At 52.1% G+C, this 16,821-nt stretch overlaps 5 protein-coding genes across 6 annotated transcripts; 2 read left to right on the top strand and 3 right to left on the bottom strand.

Moving 5' to 3' along the window:
- Positions 1-540: 540 nt before the first annotated feature.
- AAFC00_005521 (uncharacterized protein) lies at positions 541-2,579 on the top strand (the record flags this gene model as incomplete). Its single annotated transcript, XM_069345314.1, has 4 exons — positions 541-800; positions 856-983; positions 1,033-1,328; positions 1,386-2,579. The coding sequence occupies 4 exons, from the start codon at positions 541-543 to the stop codon at positions 2,577-2,579; spliced, it is 1,878 nt and encodes a 625-aa protein (XP_069203143.1).
- A 1,043-nt stretch (positions 2,580-3,622) lies between these two features.
- AAFC00_005522 (uncharacterized protein) lies at positions 3,623-4,797 on the bottom strand (the record flags this gene model as incomplete). The annotated part of the gene is made up of 2 exons (XM_069345315.1): positions 3,623-4,018; positions 4,099-4,797. 2 exons carry the CDS (start codon positions 4,795-4,797, stop codon positions 3,623-3,625), a joined length of 1,095 nt encoding a protein of 364 aa, XP_069203144.1.
- Positions 4,798-7,797: 3,000 nt separating this feature from the next.
- AAFC00_005523 (beta-tubulin) lies at positions 7,798-9,566 on the bottom strand (the record flags this gene model as incomplete). The annotated part of the gene is made up of 6 exons (XM_069345316.1): positions 7,798-8,526; positions 8,587-9,042; positions 9,106-9,160; positions 9,255-9,322; positions 9,391-9,414; positions 9,555-9,566. 6 exons carry the CDS (start codon positions 9,564-9,566, stop codon positions 7,798-7,800), a joined length of 1,344 nt encoding a protein of 447 aa, XP_069203145.1.
- Positions 9,567-10,018: 452 nt separating this feature from the next.
- Positions 10,019-11,266, bottom strand: AAFC00_005524 (uncharacterized protein; the record flags this gene model as incomplete). Its single annotated transcript, XM_069345318.1, has 1 exon — positions 10,019-11,266. The coding sequence occupies one exon, from the start codon at positions 11,264-11,266 to the stop codon at positions 10,019-10,021; it is 1,248 nt and encodes a 415-aa protein (XP_069203146.1).
- A 1,095-nt stretch (positions 11,267-12,361) lies between these two features.
- AAFC00_005525 (uncharacterized protein) lies at positions 12,362-15,390 on the top strand (the record flags this gene model as incomplete). 2 transcript variants are annotated; one of them, XM_069345319.1, is made up of 4 exons in its annotated part: positions 12,362-12,425; positions 12,606-15,010; positions 15,066-15,233; positions 15,292-15,390. In XM_069345319.1, 4 exons carry the CDS (start codon positions 12,362-12,364, stop codon positions 15,388-15,390), a joined length of 2,736 nt encoding a protein of 911 aa, XP_069203147.1. The 2 variants fall into 2 exon arrangements, with proteins under 2 accessions (XP_069203147.1, XP_069203148.1); XM_069345320.1 differs by having other exon boundaries at positions 12,362-15,010.
- Positions 15,391-16,821: the final 1,431 nt, after the last annotated feature.

The following is a 16,821-nucleotide window of genomic DNA, read 5'->3' on the forward strand; positions in this document are numbered from 1 at the left end:
CACGTATGAGATCCTCACTTGCGGGTTGGTCTTTGCCCACCTTTACCACCTACGCAATGAATATACACCCTAGCCCTTGTCGATGAGCTGCGTTCAGTAGCAACTTGGATCTCGCGCAGTATTGACACGAGCTGTCTGCAAGTTCTGTAAGTGGCGCCTCGTGTAGATATGTCAGGTTAGCCTCATTTCTGCACATATATTCGGCAATCCAAAGCGGCAAGTTGTAAGTCCATATCGATCCTCGGGAAGGCTGAATGGTCATTCCTGATCATACAGCTCTGGTAAGCATGATTTTCTATAATGTCTAACGTGTACTTCATTTGCAAAAGAAACACAGTTTGGAACCCGCTTCATGCCGACCCCGCGTTTCCCCACCTTTTCCCCCAGATCAACCCGCTTGTCTACATGCATACTGAACGAATATCCATAAACTGTAGATCGCAAGCGACGTCCGTATATGATGGTCATGTATAAATACATCGCAGCGTTTTCAGCCATGGACGAGATCAATTGCACTCGCAGTGACATTGATCCTACGCCATGGTTCAATTCAATGGCAAGCTCCTCGCCGTGGCATGCTTGTCTGCTTGTGTGCTGGCTGAAGACCTGAATGCATCCTCGGCTGTTGAATGGAGGACAAGCAGTGCACGTGTGAATGCTCTTATTGAGCAATTGACAGGAGAAGAAAAGGTCACTCTTGTTACCGGTCACCTGAATCCTGGCAATCAGAATCAAGCTGGTTATGTGGCTCCAGTGCCTCGCTCCAACATTCCTGCGGTTCAATTGAGTGATGGCGAAGCGTAAGTGTGGCTGAGATTACAATGCTATTTTGAATATATTGACATTGGCTTGAAGTGGTATCAATGTTGTGGTGAATGCCATTGCACCTCCGAATCAACTCAATATTGCCGCAACCTGGTCAAAGGCCGCGGCCTACAACGACGGCGTGATTACAGGTCGTGATGCAGCTCTACTGAATATGAGTAGGTGAAGTTCTGAGCGGCTGTATCATGAAATGCTGATATTATCCAGCTGTGGCTTTGGCTCCGCGTGTGAACATCCTTCGAGATCCGGTCGAGGGCAATCTCTGGCAAAGCTATAGCGAGGACCCTTTCTTGAATGGAGCGCTTGGTGTTGCGGCAATGAATGGTATCCAGAGCCAAGGGACCATGGCGAATTCTAAACAGATCGGACCTAGTAGTACTGGTGCCAGCTCTGGAGATCTAAACTCAATTGTTGATTTGCAGACACCCTACGAGGTATACTGGGCTCCCCATGGAGAGCTTATAGATGCGGGAGTTGCTACGTTGATGTGCTCATATTCAAAGGTAATTAGGAAACATTATCGTATCCTTCAAGTCAGTTGCACTAACCACATCCTCTAGGTCAACGGAGTTCAGGCTTGTCAGTACCAAGAAATCAGCAACTTTGTGAGATCGGTGCATAACTTCACGGGCATCATGATGTCGGATTGGGGTGCTACTCATTCCACTGCACCATCGATCGAGGCAAGTATGGATTGGGAGATGCCCTTTGGCACTTTCTACGGGCAGGCGCTATACAATGATATCTACACATATGGCAATCTCTCTGAGACATACCTTGACAGAGCAGTCGGGCATATACTGCAGACCTACGAAGCATACGGTCTGCTGGACAAGACTGCGACCTCCATGTTACTTGACACAGGATCACTGAGTGCTGATGTCGAGACGACGGATGCTAATCTTGCTTACGATATTGCTGTCCGCTCTGGCATTCTTTTGAAAAATAAAGGGGCCTTGCCCATCTCGAATGATGCCTCCATCGCGGTGATTGGACCCAACGGTCTGCAGTACACCTCTGGTACGAACTTTGCAGAGAGAGCATTTGGATGTCCAGACCGTCGTATCAGCTCCCTCGTAGCTCTCGAGCAACGCAAAGGTGGCGCAAGTATACCATCCGCCGTTGGGATCGATCTCGAGGGCACTGTGATCCCTTCGAGCGCATTGATCAGTCTCAATGGCACATCAGGTCTCTCCAGAAACGATTCATTTGGGTTCACCGTCATAGATCAAGAGGTCGATTCCGATGGGCTAGACCAATTGCCCGCGAACAGATCCTACACTTGGCAAGGCTTCATCCGTACCAACACTTCTGGGCTCTACCGTCTCTCTCTTCAAAGGGAGTTTTCCCTTCTGAACAACGGTAACAACAATAGCGACTATCACAATATCTTCAGCGTTGGATCTCTCGGCGTCAACGGCTCTCGTATAGCAAACGGATACCGCATATTCGGTGATGGTGGCATCAGGCCCTGGAGTTATTCCATCACTACTCGTGCTGGATGGGACAACATCGCCGCGACTGTTTATCTATCCGCTGGTGTGCACAACATCAGCTTCGGGATCGTGGGCGTGATCCAGCAACCAGCATCGGTGCGTCTCTGCTGGGTTACCCCTGAACAACGTGAAGCAGACATCACAACTGCAGTCGACTTGGCCAAGACTGTAGACACACCCATAGTCTTCGCGTTCGCTCAATCGCCTGCGGCACAGGCCTTGACTCTCGACGCGTACATGGACGAGCTAGTCACATGAGTCACTTCCGCGAACGCCAACACAGTCGTCATCCTCAACAATGCAGAGCCAGTCTTGATGCCTTGGTTATCTTCTGCAGCCGCAGTGCTCGAGATGATATACCCCGGACAAGAACAAGGACACGCAACGGCGGATCTCCTCCTCGGCAATGCGAATCCCCAAGGTCGACTCCCTGTCACCTACCCAGCAAGTCTCAATTCGTCGCTGACCAGAAACCCCACCTATCCCGAGCGAGTCGCCACCGCGGATGGCAACGCCACTTTTTCCGAAGGATTGAACGTCGGGTATAGATGGTATTACTACACCAACACTTCTGTCCTTTTCCCATTCGGGTATGGGCTGAGCTATACCTCGTTCGAGTACAGCGACATTGAGCTGTCGGGATGCGACGTCCACAACACCACTTCAAGCGACTCACTTTTCACCATTTCCCTCATCATCACCAACACAGGTTCAAGAAACGGAGTCGAGATTCCCCAGATCTATATCCTGCCTCCAACAGACGCAGGTTCAGCATACCCGACCGCGCAGTTCGCTGCTATCAAGCTCGTCGGGTTCGACTATGTCGAGCTGGAGGCTGGTCAGAGCAAGACCGTCGAGATTGGGGTCCCGAGACGGCAGATAGAGTTTTTCGACGTGGAGAGTAGAGAGTGGGTTCTCGCGAGGGGTGAGAGGGAGATTCTTGTCGCAAAGAATGTGGAACAGGTCGTGCTTAAGGGGTTTGTTGTCGTTTGATTTGTTGTACTTTTGTCCTCTTACATTGTGGAGTGGAGGGAGACTGTATCAATGAAAACGAAGTCGATGACATGAAATTCGAAAGCCAAATGTAGTCATTGAACTGTGACCTTTTGTGTTTTTTCTTATTCTGGTGATTTTGTTTCTCCCAGGGGGTATCAATCTTTCTCTCCGTCTTGCATGCGCAAGCAAGTCTTGAGCCTCCTCCACGAGACCAGACGACGCATCTTTGACTCTGAACTTGCACGCAAATTACAACATCCACACTCTGCCCCTTCCCTCCACTCTCTCAGAGCTCTCCACCCCCTCTACAAATTGCCCGCAAGCCCCAACACCTTAACGCCCCCCGGATCACCCGCATACGCCAACCAATACCTCAACGGATGCCACGCAACAGTATTGACAACCCCCAGCGTCTCAAAGCGATGCACATACTCGCCCGTCTGCGCACACGCGACCTCGAGCCCCTTCTCGCCATCTTTATCCGGGCCGTGCGCGCCCACGACGTAGGTGCCGTCGAAGGAAAAGGAGACGCAGTGCACGCCGCCGGTCAGGGCCGACAGCGTGTGTTTGCAGACCCAGTCGTGCGTGTCCCAGAGGGTTATCAGGCTGTCGCCGCCGCCGACGGCGAGGAAGGAGCCGTTTGGCGACGGGGACAGGGAATAGGCGGCGCTTGTGTGCGCGTGGAGGGTGTGGATATGGGTCTAGGGACTGAGAGTTAGTTTTGTGGTTCTGGCATGCGGGAGAGAACAGAGGAGGGGAGGTGCGCTGTGCTGTGCCTTACCATGCTGGGCCAATCAAGCACCTTGACTGTGCCCTCGGACGTCGTGACGAAGAGCTCGCGGCCGGAATTACTGAACGCGCACTGGTTCGTCTGTCCACTGCTCAGTTTTCCCTTCTCGTGCACGTCCAGCCCTTCGATCGCGCTCGTGGCCCCGTCGGACGAGACGCCCTTCCTGACGTCGACGACAACAATCACGTCGTCGCGCCTGCCGACAACCATCTGGTTTCCGTCCGGATGCCAAGTCAGAAACAAGCCTGCGTCTCCGATCTTGACATCTTGCACACAGCTGCTTCTGCCCGCACTACTGCCCGCCGCCGCATAAGGCGACGCAGAAGACGACGACCCGCCCGCCGCCCCAGGACCAACTCTCACATCCCACAACCGCACGGTGCCGTCCTGCCCCGTACTAGCCAGCTCGCCCTCGCGCGTAGGGTTCCACTCCACCCTCTCGACGCTCCCCGTGTGTCCAGCCAGGTCCTGACTGCTTTTGACGTTCGGCCGGTCAGGGTTCCAGATGCGGATTTTAGAGCCTGTCGTCGTCGACAACGCGGCGCCTGTTGGCGACCATGACAGCGCGCGGATGTGTGGCGGGATTGAAGACGGCCGTGTGGTTTCGGAGAAGAGGATGGGCTTTTGCGACGTGAAGGCGCGGCTGAAGGCGTCTTTTTTTAGGGGTTTTGAACGCGCTGGTGCGGGCATTCTGTGTGGGGCTTGTGCTGTGTGAGAATTTGTATGCGCGGGAGTGCTGGAGAGTTTTCGTCGTCTTCAGACGAAATGGGTGTTATGTACGAGTAGGTGGAATCGCAGATCCTCGCTGCTGCTCGTGATGCTGTGGAAGTTGAGGTGCCGCTGGACAGAAGATTGCTATCTCGAATTGGTTTGTGTGTGCTGCTGTTGTGGTTCTGTAGAGCGTCCTGGACCTGGAAAGTGAGATGATTAAAGTGACCTAAAGATGGGCGGATCAATGCTTGTATGACAAGTTACACAGTCTCGATGTATCCATTGTCACATAGCTGTATAGCGGAGTGCCAAGGCTTGATGTTGGAGTCCGCTGCAGCTCACGACTACTGCCAAGATCTCCGCTGGTATTTACTTCTGAGCGGAATTTGGACAAATGCAGTCGCAGCTGACGAAACCAATGGTGCAAGAACTCAGCCACGTGGTGTTGACATACTTACAGATGAGCTGATGCAGATCAGAAGGCGCTATGGTTTCCAGCATGGCATAAAACTGGCAAGGTCTGTATTGGTGGCTGTCGGAATAGGAAGTGAAGGTGTGTTCAATAGCAGAACACGATTAGATACATTTCCTTACGTCTAGGGACGGACTATGAACACAGAAGAGATTGCGTGAGAAGAAGCAAGGCTCACACACGTCAGCCATATGCCTCTCGTCTTCATCGTAACGATATCACGAGCGAGCATCCAGCATCATCGACACCACATCAATAGCTCTCCAGCTATCCTCATCGTCAGCAATGCCCAAAGCCAGTTATATGAGAAAATACAAGCTGCAGCCTTCGAACCAGCCACCTCTGTAGCTTCACTAGACGCTGCTGCACTAGTGTCACTTCCCTCTGACACCACTGACGGTGGAACACCAACAACAGTGAATGTTGTGACGCTGACAACGGTAGTGACAACGGTGATGGATGGCAAACTAGCTGCAAATGAGTCGACATCACTAGAAAAAGCCGATTTTGTTGGAGTGATGTGCAAAGTCTGCGTCTTTGTATGCACCTCCGTCGTAGGTATACTAGTGAGCGACCACAGTGAGGTCACTTGAGTAAGTGAGGTAGAAGAGAGTGATGGAGCTGGTATTGGCGGCTCATATGGTGACTGCAATGAGGACGTAAATATGCTAATGAAGCTTCCTGCGAGTGTACCAAGAAGTGAGGTGGTTGTCGGTGAGGGATCTGATAGCGGCACAGACCCGGTGTTACCACTTATACTTGGAGGAGATGCGCTGATGGCGGGCTCATTTGTTCGAGTTGAACTCTCTGATTTGACCAATGTAGTCAACACAGTGGAAGATGAAACTATAATCAATCCTGATGACGACGATAATTCTAGCAAAGTGCTTGAGCCAAGTGCACCTTCTGATGTACCAGACTCGATCAAGCTGGTTGCGTCAATGGACAGGGTCGGTCTACTGGTGAACGCCGCAGACGAAGACGGCGCTACGATCGTCCAGCTTGACAAGATTGATTCGGAAGATTCAGCGATACTAAGTATACTTGTAGGAGTGTGTAGTTCGGTCGAGCCATAAGGGACTGTCCCAGCGATTGATCCTGCTGATACTGATGGACCGATCAATCCAGACGAAGTGGTTGTGATAGACGACTCTCCTTGGGTTGACGATGAACAAGATGCCGAAAGTGTTCCTGAAATGGGTTCTGCTGCAGGAAGAGTACGACCCGAAGTCATCGTTCGTGTGATGGGCACGGGTACAGATTGACCATCAGCACTTGCTTCCGTGAAATACAGTCCACTCGAGGTCCTTGTCACATACACATCAGAGAACACCGTACTATTCTCATGGACAGTCATGGTCATGGTGATCTGCAAAGTGTCGCTGTCGCCCTCGATTCCATCATTCGAGGCCGAAGTGTTGTCTGTTGGCCATGCTATCAAGCGGTCTGCCGCAAATGAGGTATTCGTCGACAAAGTCCCTGGCGGGGCATATCTGAATTCGTTGCGTGGAGGCACCGGTGATGCTGGTATGATTGAAGGAAGGGAGTGGCTGGCAATAGAGCAAGCATGAAGCTCAGAAGCTGTGGCTATGCTATAGCCCATGAGGGAGACCAGCAGTGCTGAGGCCGAGCCAGTTCTAGGCGACGCGAATGAGCCTGTAATACTCGCATGAAAAGAGCCTTTCTGCAGAGACTCGGCATTTGACAATCCGATCAATAAACACAAAATAGTGAAGAAAGAATATGATGGCATGATCAAGGAGTGACAAAAGATCCAAATTCGGAACTCGAAGCACCGCATGAATACACACCGGAAAGATCAAGACGACAACAGATGCAGATTTCATACACAATCACGGGCACTCCATTCTAGACATACCTTCATATCTTCCCGACGACGGTCGAGGCTGTACAAGCCATTGCAGTGATGTATCTGCGTAGGCGCCCGGCCTGGCGCTTGAGGTAATGTGACGGGCTACTCAGATATAGTAGATCCACCTAATTCATGCAGGCCTGGATGATCATGGACAGATTACGCATTTCTGGTTTCGGTGGTCGAGCTACCGAGCATTTACGGTATGTAAGTTGTGAGATTGTCTGCAAAACGTGTCAATTGGGGACGAAGGGAGGAACCTATCGGGGTGTGGTTGAGCATCATGGGATTACATAAGCGATTCGAGGTACCAACCTTGTGGCTATTGCATTGGACACAATAGTAAGGTGTGGAAGTCGACGTACAGACAAATAGCCTGATCGGAGTCGCAAGCGTCTTGGAAACAATGGCACGTGGGACCGTCATAGTTGTCAAGGAACATTAAAAAAGTTTCAATTCAATCGCTAAAAGACGGCCACAGGCGCCGGTGCTCAGTACTTGGACGTAGCTGTCATTCATGAAAAGAGGATTGTGGTGGGTGCAAGAAAAGACCACAAAACGTCAATCCAGGCCAATACGAAAAAGGGGAGGTGCTGGGTAACAGCTCAAATTTTCAATCAGTCCCCGGGGTAATTTACTCCTCGGCCTCGAGAGGAGCCTCCTCGTCGTACTCCTCCTCACCCTCGGAGACGGAAGCCTCCTGGTATTGCTGGTACTCGCTGACAAGATCGTTCATGTTGGACTCGGCCTCGGTGAACTCCATCTCGTCCATGCCCTCGCCAGTGTACCAATGCAAGAAAGCCTTGCGACGGAACATGGCAGAGAACTGCTCGCCAATGCGCTTGAAGAGCTCCTGGATCGAGGTCGAGTTACCGACGAAGGTCGAGGACATCTTGAGGCCACGAGGAGGAATGGAGCAGAGAGCGGTCTGGACGTTGTTGGGGATCCACTCAACGAAGTAAGAAGAGTTCTTGTTCTGGACGTTGCGCATCTGGTCCTCGACCTCCTTCATCGAGACCTTACCACGGAAGATGGCAGAGCAGGTGAGGTAACGACCGTTGCGGAAGTCTGATGCGGCCATCATGTTCTTGGGGTCAAAGATTTGCTGGGTGAGCTCGGGAACGCTGACGGCGCGGAAAGAGTTGGCGCCGCGGCTGGTGAGGGGAGCGAAACCGACCATGAAGAAATGGAGACGGGGGAAGGGAACCATGTTCACGGCGAGCTTACGGAGATCCGAGTTGAGCTGGCCAGGGAAACGCAGGCAGGTGGTGACACCAGACATGACGGCGGAGACGAGGTAGTTCAGGTCACCGTAAGAGGGGTTGTTGAGCTTGAGAGTGCGCATGCAGATGTCGTAGAGAGCCTGTGGGTTGAGGGAGTCAGCAAAAGCGCGCCTTGTGGAAGTCTTTCATGTTCAACCAACCTCGTTGTCGATACAGAAGGTCTCGTCGGAGTTCTCAACAAGCTGGTGGATGGAGAGAGTGGCGTTGTAAGGCTCGACAACAGTGTCAGAGACCTTGGGGGAAGGCATGACGGAGAAAGTGGCCATCATACGGTCGGGGAACTCCTCGCGGATCTTGGAGATGAGGAGCGTTCCCATACCGGCACCAGTACCGCCACCGAGGGAGTGGGTGATCTGGAAACCCTGGAGGCAGTCACAGCTCTCGGCCTCGCGACGCACAACATCGAGAACCTGGTCGACGAGCTCAGCACCCTCGGTGTAATGACCCTTTGCCCAGTTGTTGCCAGCTCCTGATTGACCGAAGACGAAGTTGTCGGGACGGAAGAGCTGGCCGAAAGGACCGGCACGGACAGCGTCCATGGTACCGGGCTCGAGATCGACGAGGACGGCGCGAGGAACGTACTTGTTGCCAGAGGCCTGCATTACAGACGGTCAGTGTACGTGTCAAGTGATCAGAAGGCTGTCGCCCGATATCGCTACCTCGTTGAAGTACACATTCATGCGTTCGAGCTGGAGGTCGGAGGTGCCATTGTAGCTGTGCCATGGTCAGCAAGGAGTTGCGCGAACATCAGGCAGGCATGGTCCAGCGCATAGATGCTTCTCGACATGTCAATGGAGCCAATACTTACACACCAGAGCCGTCAAGGCCGTGCTCGCCGGAGATGGTTTGCCAGAAGGCAGCACCGACTTGGTTACCCTATTGGAAACGAGTGTTAATGCCGTGTCCTAGCCGAGTGCAGGAGGTGTCGAGGGCGAGCAACGTACGCATTGGCCGGTCTGGAGGTGGACCTGTTTGGAGAAAGTTGATTAGCAAAGCGACGTTTGTAGATAACCGGTTGTGCTTTCTGTTGACAAGAATTGTTGACGCGGGACAGGGAGAGAGCTGATCACGCGTGTCCACAAACAAAAGACGACGAGGGAAAACATACAATCTCACGCATATTGACTGTTGTATGAGAATAAAGAAGAAGAAGAAGCAAGAAGACGAGGACCAGCTACTACGGCTTGAATTCAACAGAGAGGTTGTCGTTAAAGTTGTCTTGTCGGTGAAGAGGTCGAAGGGGGTAGAGGTCTTGCAGAGCTGGGCAGGAGAAGGGGAGATGAGGAAGATGAACCCACAGATGAATCCACTCCACCAAACGGCTCCTGCTCGCTTTTGGTGCCAAGCCTCTGCCCACAACAAACCAATCGCTAGCGTGATGAAAACAACAACCACAACCACAGCCATGCGTCTTGGCGTTGATCAACCCCTGTCCAGCAAGGCTACAAGTACTGTACAGTACCTTATTTCGAATCCTACTGCCTGACCTAGACCCTGTACAGTAAATATCTATAATTCAAGCCACGGCAAGCACATGCATCTAATTCTGACCAAGACCAACACACGGCAACATCATCGCATCCACCTCCTCCCGATCTCCACCGCATGCTGCTTCTGCAGAACCATGACATGCACTCTGTGCTTCCCACTTTGCATGTGCTGCATGATATCTACCGGCTGGAGCTGATCGACAATCTTGTTGACCCCATCCTCGACCCCGAGACCGTCGTACAGTAGCCACCGGCCACTTCCATCTTTGACGGGCAGACAGCTGGCGGCATACCAGTGAGCTTGATTCGCTCCACGCCTATCGTCTCTGATGACGAGTACAGCGGGCCTGTATGTCAGGCGGACAAGACGACTCTGCCAAGTCTTGACGCCTCCGCCTCCATCTTGCTCGTTCGCATACTCGACATCAAAAGTGACAGGGCTGAAGTACTGATCCATCATATTGTCTGGCTTGGTGCAACCATGACCCCACAGCAACAGATGCGGCATACGGTCAAGAACCACGCGTTGCTGCTTGGGCGGAGCATTGCAATAAGGGCAACGTACTCCGTCGGCCACGGCAGAACTTTGAAAGTAGTGAGCCAATTGAGCTTCGAGCGAACGTGAATTGTCGTCGTTGATGAAAATACCATCTGTATCCACGACCCGTTGTGTGCCATACGCCGGACAGGTGCTACACGATTGCAATACTGCTCTAGTGAAGGATATTTGATTCAAAGGCGTCACATCTCGTGACCACGCAAAGGCAAAGAGGTTCTCGATGTCCATTCCTTGTTTCGGTATATAATGCATGCGTGCGTCAAGTTTGACAAGCTCCATCACATTGTCGCGCAGCATGTCGAGCTGTTGCTGCGTGAGTTTGAATAGAGGAAGCCGGAGATACTCGATGACAGTCCTCGATAATGCGTCCATCTTGTTCAAGTCCGTGCTATCGACGATGGTGTCGCATCTCACGCGGCGGATCTTGCAAACTTGTGATATCCAGAGGAAAGTGTCGACCGCGCATGAATGATCAGAGTAAGCTGGCGCCACCAACGCGAAGGGGTCGATTTGTTCAAGACCAGGACTACCATCAGGGAGCATGCGAACCAAGGCCAGGTCATCCCGCGAGTAAGGAGGATAGATCATGTACCGTGTATTCTGGATCTGCCGGAGGATCTTCGATACTGGCGGAAATCGAGCCAATGTCAATCCGAATCGTTCATACAGATCAATGCGATGACCCAGGACGTCTGTAAGTATCTGGTCCTTTCTTTTCTCGAATCGCTGGAACGCGGCAGCGCGCAACACATCTTGGTTACTTGCAGACATGACAAAGATGTACTCTGGACAGAATGTATCTAGCGAGGTATGGGATCTGACTCGGTCTTGCGTGGACTAGTTGATTTGCATATGTATGATAATGGAAAAGAAGAGACTGACCTACCGAGTCACGATTTATAGCATTCACAACTCACATTCCATCTTGCGCGGACTCGGTCTTTGTCGAGTGCCTGCATCCGGCGATATCACTCGTCTGGCGTTCTAGTCGATATGGGAGCACGACAAAGCACTCGCAGTGCACCAATCGCTGTTGCTCGAAGGGTGAGTGGAACAGAGAAGCCAGTCGGGTGCACATGACAGAGCGCACAATAGATACTATGCTTGTACTCGCGCATACTGCGCTACAGCTCGTGCACGATATTGGTGCGGTAAGATGTGCTCAGTCTGGCATTGACTCATCTCAGACTTTGATTCGAGATGTGGAAACCAGAAACTATAAAGAACTATAAAGACAGAGCAGCTGAGCGGAGCTGAGCTGTTGTTGAAGTGAACAGCGGAGCGGTGGGGCCTGTGACCAATGTTGCAACGTTCTTGGGACAACCACAAGAGTCATGCTCCGCGTCCAAGGATTTGTCAAACTTCGACCATGAAACAGAAACACTCAGAGCAAGTCCCACGAATATTCTGGATGTATTATGTCATCGACGGGGCACAGTGCCTTGTTATATTGCTGACTTGACCGACGACCGGTGTGTAGTGTAGATGTGCTGTACTAAGGTGCGCCAAGGCCTCTGTCAGGTTCGGGGCAGACATAAACAGAGAGAGTTTCGGGTGTTGCTGTTTGGCAATGCAAACGGTAGCGCGTCATTCCCCGACCGGTAGCACAAGCACAACCTGAACCCTCCATTACCTCCTCTGTCACCTCTGTCTGACCGAATTACGCTGCTGCTTCATATCGTTACGATCGTTACGCTATTGCTTTCTCATTCTAATTTGCTGCACTGTCTTTTTTCTTCCGCGAGTCTTTATTATTGCACCTATGCGCTGACGCGCGCCCACACCTTTTCTTTCCGCATGCTGCACCCATACCTCACCAATCGGCCATTCACTGCTTGAATACACACCGGCCCCAGACTCCGCCAGATGGACTCGCCAACCAGCGACACTCGTCCAAGGAGTGGCAGTCTGATGAACGACCAGCAATTGGGTCAGCACCAACCTACTTTCTCTCCTCCTTATAAACTTGCACATTCTCCCAAGAAACCTTCCCCTCTCAGGCAATGCCATATCGCATCGCTCCCAAAATTAAACGACATCTCACCCACCAGATCCCTTTCTAATGATTCATCTCCCACGAGAGATCGACGCTTACGAGAACAAACTTCAGCCGACTACTTACGTGAACTACGAACCAACCGCGCCGCGAGACTCAATGGCTCTAGACCGCCTCCGCCTTCTCGGCTGGCCAGCAAGCATCAGCGTCCATCCACCAGCGCTGGCGAGACCATCACCTCTACTAACTTCACCCATGGCGGTGACGATCCCTCGGAGACTCCGCTCATCGACTATCGGGCACACAGCCGCTCAAAGAGTGTGGAGACGGGTGGACGCCATATCTTTGCTGGAAGACCCTTGGTGCCCACTCCCTCGGCAGTCGGCTCACTACCTGTGATATTGGATGACGATGAAGTGCAGAAAGATCACAGCACGCCACAGGTGCCGCCAACCGAAAGTACACGACGAGAGGCAGGACGACCCGATACCGACTCCCTTGTGAAGGCAATGGACAACGTACAACTAGAAGAAGAAAATAGGATACATGCCGCGGCTCAGGACGAAGCGGCTGAGCTTGTCTACAAGCACCGCTCCGGAGACTTTGACCTGGTCGCTCAGGCATATCAGAACCCAGACGTTAGCCAGCAAGAGCCCAGGAAAGACTATCGCGCTCATCTACGTACCCGCAGCGCTTTGCCTTGGAATAGCGTACCGGACGAAAGCACACCGCCCAAGATGAAATCTATAGAGACCGTACAGCGTCCGTCCACGTCGTCATCGCCGAGCTCACAGAGTCGGATAGCAAAGCCATTTGCTGCCACGCCCGCGACAGAAGATCCTTTCGTTGATGCCATCACCCCACCTTCCAGCTCCAAAGGAAAAAGCTACGAGGCCCTGGCAGGTGCTGTTGCCAGTGATGTCGCTCAGTCACGGCGAAGAGCAAGCAGCGGCGCCAACAAACGGAAAACAAGCGATGGACAGAAAGCTGCATTTCCCAGTCCTGGCAATCACATCTTCGACGAATCCGAGGAGCAGTTGAAACATGCACGGGAAGCCGAAGCAGAGAAAGCTGCGGAAAAGGCTGCAGAAAAAGCGCAAGTAAAGGTAGATGAGGTGCCTCGTCATGTGCGCCGTAACCCCTTCGCAAGAGTACGGCAAGCGCAAGAGAAGTTTGAGCAAAAGGAATCACCGTCAGGCTATAGTATCAAGCGCTTTGACAGAGAAGAGGACAGTACCCCGAGATCTAGCTCATCGCTTTTGAGAAGACATGACAGGATCGAAATATATCGTAATCCACCCTCACAATCTCGAAAAGCTGGTTATACCACAAACGATCTGCAACCCATCACACCCCCACCCACCATGGAGACCTTTAGCGATGCAGAATCCAGCCCGTTGATGAAGGACGGCAAGGAGATTCGAGGCGACGATATACGCGCAGCCACCAGCATGAAACGCAAGGACAGGAGCTCCAACCTGATACAACCGACCGCTGTCAGTGATAGCCCCGGCAGACCCATCGTAAGCTTCCAATCGGGTTGGAAGACCAAGGAAATCGAATTGAAAGAGGAGCGAGTTGAGGGTTTTTCCGACCACCCTATTCGAGATCAGCCAACACCCCCTCCCGAGCCTGTCAACGCCAAGGCTATGCCATACTCACCTATTCGATCGCACCAGTCGCCGTTCGCTCGTCCACGACCATCACACACAGCTTCTGCACCGGTTCCCATCCCGCAAATCTCCACACCAGATGCGCCTACCCTGTCAGACAGGAGTGTCCCTGTCGTCAACCTTCCTGGTGGTATCCCTACGTTCAGCTTTCCCGATGACCCTGACTCACCGTCAAAGACACTTCCTGAAGAGCCGGGTGTCCCGAGCATTATGCTACCAGGTGACGACGACAAATCGCCACAGAAGAGCTCTGCGCCACATGGGGCTAGGGACTCTGTCCACTCTCGACCGGTGACTAGCGCGCGCCCTCTTCCTACGGCCCCGACAAGAACGTCTCCGTCCAAGTCGTTGCGGTCTAGACCACTGCCAACAACGACCCAGACCTCGCCGCTTCCTGAAGTATCCCGACCTCATTACACGCCGTCCGTAAGACGCACGACTGCGTTGTGCGCTCATTGTGCTTTACCGATCGCAGGTCGAATCCTCAGTGCGGCAGGTGAGAGATTCCATCCGGGCTGTTTCAAGTGCCACCAGTGCGGTATCAACCTCGAGTGTGTCGCATTCTATCCGGAGCCCGAGCAGAAGCGAGGCGAGAGGGTAGCACGGATTCGACAGCGTCAGCTGGGTCTTGACACCCACATTCCGGAGGGAGTCTCCGAAGATGACATCCAGATGCTCGAAGAGCATGATGGCGATGAAGGACTCCGTTTCTTCTGTCATCTCGATTTCCATGAAATGTTCAGCCCAAGGTGTAAGAGTTGCAAAACGCCTATCGAAGGCGAAGTTGTGGTTGCATGCGGTGCCGAGTGGCATGTCGGTCACTTTTTCTGCGCGCAGTGCGGCGATGTAAGAATTGTTCCTCACACGCATGGTGCACAAGATGCTAACACTTTCATTGCAGCCTTTCGATTCCTCCACACCATTCGTAGAGAAAGAAGGATACGCGTGGTGCGTTGGATGCCACACCAATCGATACTCGGCAAAGTGCAAACGATGTAAGAAGCCCGTGACCGAAGTTGTGTTGAAGGCACTCGGTGCTGAATGGCATACTTCATGCTTCACTTGTAATGTGAGTGATCGATCTCGTGCGTTCTTGACCTACTTGCAGTAACTAATCACGTTCACAGGAATGCGATGGCCAATTCGAAGATGGAAGATACTATCTTCGTGGTGCAGACCAGAATCCGGTGTGTGTCAGATGTGAAGAGCGGAGACTCAAAGCTTAGACCTCTTGATCAGATGTCTTGTTCATGAGACAATACTTCCTAAGTTCTAAATTGCATAGCGAGATATGAGGCGTTCTTTCTTCCTTGTTAATTTGCATAGCGATGGCGATGGATGATCTACTTGTTGACTTTATTACTAGCGAATGGTGTATGCTTTTAGAGATGCAGCTTTTCGGGACAGGAGTATCGTATATAGGGCAAGGGCCAAGGTGGATACTACAGCAGGTAGGTAGTTGTAAGTAAGGTACCCTACTGTACCGTATGCAACGGTCGGATCTCGATAAGAACTTTAAATTGTGTAAACAGACCGACACGTCTTCTCGCGAACACAATGAAATGAGCTATCTGGGATATGAACAAATTCGCACCCGCTGCTACCTAATTACTGAGATATCCAGTAAGAGTTGTAAGTCTGCACTAATTCCAGTGATCATTCTCCCACCGGTCAGTGCATTGATAATATCACAAGGTGCACTTCGATTGAGACCCCAAAAGGTACGTGCGTCATGTCAAGAAGGGCCCATGAGTCGCAAAAACAACACCAACAATGGCCCCTGAAAGCATGCACGTTTGCATTTTATGCGGCCGATGCAGCCAATGCAGGTAGCCGTCTCCATTCCCACAGTGTGTTCAGGTTCCCTTCCAGAAGCCGAACGTGCAGCAGCTTTGCCTTGCTGTGCTGTGCAGTCACTACGAGCCGCCAGTCCAATCGTGTCGTTTTGTCCCCGTTGTTTCGTTCGTTCGTTCCGTGCCTTGTTTTTATCTTAAATTCCCTCCTCTATATCGTCTTCGGAAGCTAAACCCAGCGTCGTGCAGCCTCATCATACTTGTATATCATCATTGTCCGAGTTCCCACGCAACCAACCCATTTGCTTTCTGTAAATCACCGCCTAGATGACTCGTCTCGGCCCAGTCTTGCCTTTCATTTGTCCAATGTGTTACTACTCTGTTCTCGTGTATTCCTGCTGATCCTGACTCTGTTTAATTTCCCGAGCCCTCGGTCTAAAATAACTTGTACCAAAGCTTCGGAGGCACTTGTCGACTCGCCCGCGCACCACTTTACTCAATCCGTACTCTATTACTACTGGACCCCTTGACTTGTGCAGTTCTGACAGAGGACGAGGACCAGGACGAGGACCAGTCCTGTGCATCGACAGCATCTGAGCGAGTCCAGAGTTCGCTCATTGCTGTTTGGTGCCGATCAAAGGTATAGCTCTTGAATACCATCTCCATTCTCCAATGCCCAAAGACCACCGCGGTGTTACTGCTGTCGCTGCTGTCACGGACACGGCCACGGACACGGCCACGGTCACGCCTGCAGCTGTTGTAGCAATTCTTGCGTACATGCTAGGACCAGCCATGCTGACTTGAGTCTTTCTTTTTCCTGCCACGATAGGTCAAGTCGACACGACGAACTCCACCGTGTCGCCC

Source organism: Neodothiora populina (assembly GCF_041146345.1).
Source record: "Neodothiora populina strain CPC 39397 chromosome Unknown canker_contig_5, whole genome shotgun sequence".
NCBI classification, from domain to species: domain Eukaryota; kingdom Fungi; phylum Ascomycota; class Dothideomycetes; order Dothideales; family Dothioraceae; genus Neodothiora; species Neodothiora populina.